General features: G+C 53.5%; 1 protein-coding gene across 2 annotated transcripts; it reads left to right on the top strand.

Moving 5' to 3' along the window:
• Positions 1-89: 89 nt before the first annotated feature.
• Positions 90-8246, top strand: TULP1 (TUB like protein 1). 2 transcript variants are annotated; one of them, XM_085210611.1, is made up of 14 exons: positions 90-280; positions 681-726; positions 1989-2106; positions 2209-2355; positions 2768-2896; positions 2980-3093; positions 3271-3402; positions 3491-3579; positions 3767-3937; positions 4423-4535; positions 4669-4777; positions 4926-5024; positions 5280-5451; positions 6254-8246. In XM_085210611.1, the coding sequence occupies exons 1-14, from the start codon at positions 234-236 to the stop codon at positions 6385-6387; spliced, it is 1620 nt and encodes a 539-aa protein (XP_085066737.1). In that variant the 5' UTR covers positions 90-233; the 3' UTR covers positions 6388-8246. The 2 variants fall into 2 exon arrangements, 1 of the variants encoding a protein (XP_085066737.1); XR_014879959.1 differs by having other exon boundaries at positions 163-2106; positions 6254-6700; positions 6810-8246.
• Positions 8247-9343: the final 1097 nt, after the last annotated feature.

Raw genomic sequence — 9343 nt, 5'->3', positions numbered from 1 at the left:
CATTGGGTGCGAAAAAGGAGGCAATCCACAAACAGATCCCTCAGGTTCCCTCTAACTGGGATTACTGCGGCAGCTGTCACTCTCCCTGCAGGGCCAGCCAGCCCTGAAATCCTATTACTGAGTTTCAAGAGAAAGAAAAAGTTAATCGTCTCCTCTGCGCACTCCTGTGCTGCTGGCACTGGGGCTGAGGCTGCACCCATGGAACCTGCTCTGATCCTATAGGCGCTGCAGCGATGCCACTGCAGACAGAGATCCTGCGTGAGGTGTGGGCCACCGACAGGTGAGGTCCTTTTTTCTCCCTTTTCAATTTAATGGTTTGTCTTAGCGTTATTCTGTCAAATTATTGCTCTTTCTTTTTTTTTTTTTTTTTTTTTTTTTTTGCTTGCTTGCTTGCTTGCTTGAATGGTCAGTGCCATGGTGCTTGGTGGCTTCAGGAGGCTCACCTTGCTCTATGTGCTATATGCAACGGGAAAAGCATTAATTAGGGCACATTCCCTCTGGTTAACCTCACTGCCATCAGCACTGACCAAAGCAGAGCCCAGCCTGTGCTTGGTCCTGTTGGAATATGGGGAAGCTGCTTTGGAAAACTGCTATCCCTTTTGGCTCATGGTCACCAAACAATAAACTTTCAAGCATTCCAATGGGGCCAGCCCTCACCCATCTGCTTCCTCTGCCCACAGCCCCAGCGAGGAGCCGAGCAGCCCTCAGCAGCAGCGGCTGAAGCAGGTGAGGAGAAATTCTTCTGTGGGCTGAGGATGGGTGAACCCCCTGGCCCACGCTGTGGTGGGAGTGGAGTGGGGTTGGTCAGTCCTGAGTGAGTGCAGGCATTTGTGGGACCCCACTCTGCTTCTGATTTGTGCATCCTTCCCAAGCCCATCTCCATCCCATCAGATGGGGTCTCAGCTCTTAATTAGTGCTTTATTTAAGCCTTTCAGCTGTCAGCAGTGTCACTTTCCAGGCTGTGACCCCTTCTAGGTATGGCTGCATTTTGAGGCAGCCCTTTGGGACAGCCCCTGACAGAGGGGTCTCTGCAGCAATCTGAGTACTCTGCTGTAATTAGCAGACTTTGTTAAGTAACAAAGTGAAGGGCCATCCTGCCCCTGTGCTGCTTAAGCGATTAAAGGAGAGAAAGAGCTTTTTTTGTAGCCAGCTGAAAGAATTTGGGATTTGCAGCCCCACCACAAGACCCTGAGGAATATGCACTGGGAGATGGCAGTGGGTTAGTGCTGTGGGGCAGATCCATCCTTTTGTGGTGCTGAAGTGCTGGGGGCTCTGCCTGGGAAGGACCCCCCCCAGAGCAAATCCCTCACAAAGGGAGGAATGCTTTGCACCCAGACGTGACCAGTGCTGATGCAATCAGTGCTGTGTCACTCCTGGGGGACCCCGACCAGGTACCCTCTCCCCTGATGTCCCCTGCCTGGTGCTGAACCACATGCTCTGCATTTGGTAAATCAGCATTATTTATAGCCCAGGGTAAAGAGGATTAGGTGTGCTGCCTTTAATCCCCCGCTTCCTCCTGCCCTGCTTCGGCTGACCTCGATCCCTGCAGTTCTGGTGTCCCCAGCCTGTCTCAGCACATGGCCTTCAATCTCCACCCCACAGTCCGGTTTCCATAGGAAACACGTGGGCGAGAGGAGCCGGGGGGATTCTGATCCCCACACCCCTGTGTATTCCTTGCGGCTCTCATATGGCGGTATAGCAGGATGTCCCCCATCCCCTGGACAAGCACAGTGTGGTACTGCTGCCCTCCAATCTCTCTGCTAACAGCCCGTTCTGTTTCCTTCCCGCTATCCTTCTGTGGGCTGATCCCATGGTAAGTTGTTCATGTAAGAGTGCAGCACGTCTCTTGCAAGAGCTTTTGCAAGAACAATGCAAGAGCCACTGTGCTCTTACAGCATCCCTTTCCAAAATGCACCAGTGTGCTCCAGCTGCTGTAAGAGCAGATGCTGAACCATGGCACGGTCTCTGCAGCATCATCTGTGGGGCAGAAGCTGAAGAAGAAGCGGCAGGAGCCAGCAGTGGAGCCCGAAGCCAAACCACGACGGCTGCGGGTGAAGAAGCCGAGTGAGCCCAGGGCTACCGAGGAGCCCCACGGCCCAGTGCAGGGTGAGCAACTTAGGGGGCCCTCTGCCAGCTCCTGTTCCCTCCAAAGCTTATGCCCCATGCATCCATGGTGCTCCTTCTCACAAGGGCTCTTGAAATGTGTAGGGGTGAAGAAAGTGGGGAAGAAAAAGGAGAAAGGAGAAGAGGAGGGTGATAAGCAGCCCAGCTCCAAACCCCTCCGGGAGCCTCGGAAGAAAAAGGAGAGCTCAGCGCCTCGATCCCATGTGGCCGAAGGCCTAAAGAAGCAGCAAGGTGAGGGGACATGGCGGGCAGCAGCCATCCCTCCATAGGCACCAGTTCACAGCATGGTACAACCACGTTCCCTCACGTACCGCGTGTCCCCACGAACCACATCCCTGTGTGTCACAATCGCAAGCTCTTTGTCCCCACTGCCCACCCCACTCATATCCACAGCCCCCAAATCAGCCTAACGCATCCAAAAAGGATGGGGAAACTCCAGCCCCATGCCCCCACGCCTCATGTCCGCACTCACCACATCCCTATGTCCACGCTACCGATATCTGCAGGAACCCTGCACAACCCTGTGGTGGTTTTTGTCCCCAAATCAGCCTGATGCATGAAAGGTGGGGACCCTCCAGATCCATGTGGGTCCCTCTGTCCCTTGTGTGCCACCACTATCTCTCTGCTGTGTCCCACTGGGCAGAGGCATCTGAGGAGGAGGAGGAGGAGGAGGAGGAGGAAGATGAGATGGAGAGTAAAGATCCTCCCAAAAAGCTGAAGAAGAAACTGACCAAAGAGCCACCCTCAGGGGAGAAGAAGCTGAAAGCAAAGGGTGAATACATGGGGGTGGCACAGCCCCAGTCCACTGTCACCATGTGACCTCTGTCACTGCCCGACCCTGGTCTGGCCTTCCAGGTGACAAAAGTGATGCTGACAGCAAAGCCAAATCCACCAAAAGCGCCAAGAAGGAGCCAACATCCGTGTTCCATGTGAGCGGGGAGAAGAAGGAAAAGAAGAGCAAAAAGAAAGGTATGAGGTGAGAGGGATTGGCATCCTCATCCAGCAGCACCCACGATGTGTGATGGTGTCCCCATGTTCCCATAACCCTGTGTCCCCATGCACCATTTTCCCATATCCCCATGTCCCTGTGTCACTCTGTCCCCGTGTCTCCATGTCCTCATGTCCCCATATCCCTGTGCCCCCCAGCTGCCACTGGCAGCGATGAGGAGGATGACTCCGATGCCAGTACCAAACCTATCCGATCGGGTAAGAAGAATCCGGTGTCACTCTTCCAGACCGGTGGGGATCCTCCCAGGGAGAGAAAAACCAGGAAGAAAGGTGGGAGAAGCGCTGGGGGGCTCCAGGGGCACGGGGCCTGGCTATGGGGCATTATTAATGATGTGTTGGCATTCCCTCCTGTCTACAGTCCCTAAAGCAGCAGAGAGCGAAGAGGAGACCTTGGAGACACAGCAGAAGAACTCCAACAAGAAGGGCAAAGGGAAGAAATCTAAGAAGGTAAGGGGGGAAAATGGCAGAGACACCCATAGAGTGGGTCAGGAGCATCTCCTGGGGTAGGTTCTGCATGGCCATACTGTCCCCAGAGCCAACTCCTGGGGGCACGTGGGGTGTAAGAAGCTGGGAGATGGCAGTAAATGGCACAGGGCTTGGGATCCCCCAAAAAAGCTGTGGTGTGGCCCTGCAGAAGGAGGAGAGGCCGCTGTCACCTGTCATCGAGGTGGACAACCTGGAGAAGTTTGTGCTGTCCCCAGCGCCACAGGGGGTGACCATCAAGTGCCGAGTGACGCGGGACAAGAGGGGTATGGACCGGGGCCTGTACCCCACCTACTACCTGCACCTGGATAACGACAAAAAGGTGAGCAGGCAGGGGGCTGGAGACCCAAAGACTGCATCCACACGGTTTTTAGGGCATGCCTATGTGCACCCCACTATGACCCCACTGAGTTACTTCTGTTCCATTTCTCCTTGGAAATGCCAATGTTGCTGCATGGTATGATGCCAGAGAGGTAATGCTCGTGCCATGCATGGGGACACTGACAGTGTTTTGGGGCTCAGCTGTGCCACAGTGGTGCTGGTGGTATGTCGGTGGTTGGATTTGCTGATCTTAGTGGTCTCTTCCAACCTTAACGATTCTGTGATTCTATTTAGGGACATGGCTTAGTGGCCATTGTGGGGATGGGTTGATGGTTGAACTGGATGATCTTAGAGGTCACTTCCAAACTTAATGGCTCGATGACTTTACAACTTGCACAACGTCACAGCCGTGTTCCCATTGCACAATGCAACATGCAGAGGGTAAGGTGAGGTGACAGCCCTGTTCTGGCCACGTCATGCCTCCAGGTCTTCCTGCTTGCTGGGAGGAAGCGTAAGAAGAGCAAAACCTCCAACTACCTCATCTCCATCGATCCTACAGACCTGTCGCGGGGTGGGGAGAACTTCATAGGGAAGCTGAGGTGGGTGCCACCAACTTTTGCACATCAGATGTGGGATGGGAGTGGGATCAGTGCAAAAGGAGAGGCTCTGCATGGTGGGATTTGATGTGTGACAGTGATGCTGGTGGCACCAAATCTTGTCCTTGTGCTGCAGGTCCAACCTGATGGGGACCAAGTTCACCGTGTTTGACAATGGCGCTAACCCTGATCGGGCCAGTGCCGATTGGTCCAATGTGCGTCAGGAGCTGTCGGCTGTGGTTTATGTAAGAGTTGCCCTCAGCAGGGACTGAGGGATCACCAACCTGCACCCCTTTGTTGGGGCATCACTGGGGGCTGCAGAGCCATGGAGCCGTGCAGTGAGGCTGCAGCCCACAGCAGTTGCTTGTTTTATGAATGGGGCATCTCTTGCAGGAGACCAATGTGCTGGGGTTCAAAGGACCCCGGAAGATGACAGTTATCATCCCTGGGATGAACTCAGACAACGAGCGGGTGCCCATCCGGCCCCGAAATGTGAGTCAGATGGCCAAGGATCAAGTGAGGATGGAGCCAGCAAGCCCTCTGGGCTGGGTTTGATGGGGTTCACTCGAGGTTCACTTGAGGTTCACCTGGTTGAGGCATCCCTCAGTCTCAAGGCACCTTGGTGGGAGGTGGAGGTGTGGTGTTAGTCTCTTCCCAGCCATGTCCTGCGTCTGAGCTGTGTGTTCCAGAGCACCCAGGGACAGCATCCCCCTGTGTGCCAAGTCTCACCCTCTTTGCCCTCCCCAGGACAATGACGGGTTGCTCACGAGGTGGCAGAACAAGAACATGGACAACATTATCGAGCTGCACAACAAGGCGCCGGTGTGGAATGACGAGACCCAGTCCTATGTCCTCAACTTCCACGGCCGTGTCACCCACGCCTCCGTCAAAAACTTCCAGATTGTGCACGGCAGTGACCGTAAGTGGAAGGATAGGGCGCAGGGGGGGCTTAGCTGACTCCCAGCACCCATTTTGCTCTTTATTTCTTGCCCAACTGCTCTGGGGTTTCCCTGCGTTCTGCTCCGGCAGAGGGAGCACGTGGGTCGTGCATGGTCATGCAAAATAGGGCATGACTGCATCCTGCAGGGTGCTGAGCCCCACAGCACTGCAGCATCGCTGCCAGCACGCACCCCATGTGTGCTCCCCATATGCGCATCTTTGGTGTGCATCGTGCCTTGGGGATGCTCCCTTAGGGTGACCCTTTGGGGTGACGGGCACAGGATCCGGATGTGGCTCAGGGGTAGCATTTGTTCCCCCTTTGCCAGTGGCACTGCCTGCCCCACGGCAAAGCAGACACAGCCCCATGGCAAGCGTCCCGGCGTGGGGCAGCGCTCAACCCCTCGTCACCTGTCCCGCGCAGTCAGAAGCCATCGGCACCCGCGGGTGTTGAGTTACAGGACAGAAAAAAACCTGTCGGGGGCCCCCGGTTATTTTTACAGATTTCCTGCCACCCGTGCTCTGGTAACAGCAAGTGTCCCATGGGGGGCAGTAGGCTCTGGCTCCCAGGGATGGGGTGCTGGGGGGACCCAGAGCGCCACGTCTCCTCTGAGGTGCAATGGAAAAACGCTGCTTTTTGGTTAATTGAGCTGCAATGCAGTGCAGCAGCAGCCAGTGTATGAGCTGGGCATGGATGCCCTCTTCGCAGTGCCACTTGGAAAGGGAAAGTGTGGGTGTGGGAGCCATCCAGCCCACACCAACACGCTTTCTACTCTGTCCTGCAGCTGATTACATTGTGATGCAGTTTGGACGTGTGGCAGATGACGCCTTCACCATGGACTACAACTACCCACTGTGTGCTGTGCAGGCCTTTGCCATTGCTCTCTCCAGCTTTGATGGGAAGCTGGCCTGCGAGTAGCTCCATGCTGTCCTGTCCCCATCCGCTCCCCCGGTTCCTGTGTCTGACACCGTTCCATTGGGCACTGCTCCTTTGGGCACCACTCTGTCAGGCACCATTTGGGCGCTGCTTGCCTGGCTGTGGACACCTTCCCTGGGCACTGGTTACTGGTCTCAGGCAGAAGGCAGAGTTAAACCTGGAATTTCTCTCTTTTTTTAGCTTCTGTTTTGTATTTTGTAGCACAATCTTTAAACAAGAAGAGGACGTGATCTCCTTTGGTTTGCAGTTCTTCGTACCCATGCTCAAGGTCACCCCCAGCCGCCAGCAGCACCCAGTACCTGATTTCATTTAAGAACTGTCAGCAGGCACAGTCCTGTTTCTTGGAGACAAATCTCCAGATTTGTCCCATAATGCCAGCCTAGTGATGCTCTTCTGTTTTCCAGAAGCTGCATGACTTTGGGCTTCATGAGTCATCTCTGCATCGGGGGCAGATGGAGCCCTACATGGGTGCATGGACAGCCCCATCTCTTACCCACGTGGGAGAGCTGGAAGGAGAAACAACTGCTGTGGTTTAGGGCCTGGATCTGGCTAGGTACGGCCAGCAAATGTGGGGGAAAGCCAGAACTTGCTGCCCAAATCCAGCTGCCAACCACACTTTTCTTTGAGATTGGGAAAGGAGCAGCTGATGGTTGAGGACTGCCTCCATCTGCACTTGTCTCAGTTTCCTGTGCATTTGTGGGAGGCAGGAAGCCAAAGCTTGGTGAGAAAGTGGGGTTTGGTACTGGGGTCCCCAGAGTGCACCGTTTCAGAGCATCACTGTTCTCTGGGAGTTCCTCCCTCCAGCAACCCCAACATTTTTTCAAATATTACTTGCAATTCCCCCAAATTGCCAGCCTGGGGTGCAGCCAAAGAGAGCAAAAAGCAGCACTGTATTGGAGATGCAGTGCAATCCCATCCCATACCCATCACCCATTGGATTGGAGACACAACATCATCCCATCCCAAACCCATTGCCAGCAGCAGTGAGCCTAATGTGCAAGCACTGTACGCACAGCCCACAGCAATTACAGCATCAGCCACCTCCCCCAAATCACTTACACAAATCCTCCTAACCCAAACCAACTGCTGCATAAGAAGCAAATGAAAGCAATTTAATAGGGTGCTGGATGTTCGGGCCCTTTGTTTGCGCTGGCTGTTAACACCAGTGGAGATAAAGAATTGAGGCAGTTGCAATGTGTATCTACTTTGGCCGATGGAAAGTGTGACAGATGCTCAGGCAGACCAATGGGTGAGGATGAGGATGTGTGCGTGGGTGTGGAAGGAATGCTTGCTGCAAGTAAAGATCAAAAAAAAAAAAAAAAAAAAAAAAAAAAAAAAGTAGAGAAAAAGAGGAGGGAGCTTATCAACTTCTGAGGCCAAAGTGTGCATTGTCCTCAGAGAAATGCTTTTCTGAATCCAGGGGATGAGGTTTACCCTGAGGCAAAGGCTTTGAGGCTTCTTATGGTTGAGTTTAGGAGTTGGAGTTGGGCTTGTGGAGTGGGGATGGGTTTAGCCCCATGGAGGACATAAGCTCATCCCAGGATCCTCCAGGGAAATGCATTGTATTTTTTGCAAAGATGGAAGCAAAAGAGAGAAGAATACATCCCACCTTGATGCTGCATATCCTATCTTGATGCTGAGCACCCCACCCCATCCCTCTCCAATAAGTGGAATGGTGCTGCTCTGGGTCACATCCCAGTGGTATGGGTGTGCAGGACATGCTCCTCTCGGCATGATAACCAATAGGCAGCACTGGGAAAGCTGATATTTTTCAACTGCTTTAAGAAAGGAATCATTTTTTAATTAGTGAATCCATTCTGGACAAGTGTCAGAGTTTTACAGTGTTGTAGCTGTTCTTGGTGTGTTGCCTAGACTTGGATGTTCCAGCCATAAGAAAATATTATTTATGGCATTGATGCTCACAGCTCTTTTATATTATAATTTGGGAAAGGAAGTTGCTGTTCCCACCAGTGGACAAAGAATAGCAGAAACCAAGTTTAGGAAAAAGCCCCAATAGGCAGCACCGCAGCAAAGCACCGAGGGCAGAACTGGAACGGATGAGACCATGTTGCAGCCACTCACTGCACACATCCAGCTCGGCACAGCAGTAACCCCACTGCTGATCCCCTGCGCAGAACCCCATGTGTTCCTAAACATTTGCAGATCAGGCTTTTCTTCATGGGCTAACGCACGCCTGTTTGCTCATGCCTTACTCAGACTAAACTCCTATTGAACTCAATTAAGTCTGTCATCTCCAGGAGCAGTCAATGTCATTTTTGCCCAAGTATGGGATGAGTAACGAGTGCTCCGAACGGCCCTTGGAGAATTGCAGCCATTTTGTTGCAGTTCTTGGTCCAGATTCTTGCAGTCAGCACCAGGCCAAGGGTGGAAGAATGCGATATGGCCATATTAATCACCAAGATTGCTGAAAGTGCTGGATGGGCGTGTGGAGAGCTGCACCATTGGCTGTCTTGTCCCGAAATGCTTCAGTACAGCTGAGTTCGGCATGAAAATTAGAAAAATATGTTTCTGAAAGGGATGGGCTGCAGGGAGCATCCTTATCCCGAGTGAAGTGCCCGGAGGATCCCATTCCCTGATCTATGTCTGCGTGCATTGTGCCATGTGTAGCCCAACCTGCCCTTGTCCTTGCTGTGTGCCGAAGTTGTGCTCAGCAGCACCGGGCTTTCTGCCATTGGGACCACAGATCCCAACACTGAGGCTGGGCCATGGCCAGGAACTTGCATGCAATCAGTGTGTTACCACCCCTCAGCCCTGCTGCTGGCTGGGTTCCCTGGGATTCCACTGGGAAATCACAGGCGCATGGGCTGAAATCCTCATCACGGTGCCACAGGGAAGGATGGGTGTTCAGGAAATGGGGGACTGTGGGTGTGTGGGGGAATGCAACGAGGGATGAAGTTATGAGAGGAGGGGGATGGAG

This window comes from Meleagris gallopavo, chromosome 28 (genome assembly GCF_905368555.1).
Source record: "Meleagris gallopavo chromosome 28, MGAL_WU_HG_1.1, whole genome shotgun sequence".
NCBI lineage: Eukaryota > Metazoa > Chordata > Aves > Galliformes > Phasianidae > Meleagris > Meleagris gallopavo.
Note: the sequence above shows the minus strand (reverse complement) of the source record. Positions and strands in the feature narration are given on the sequence as shown.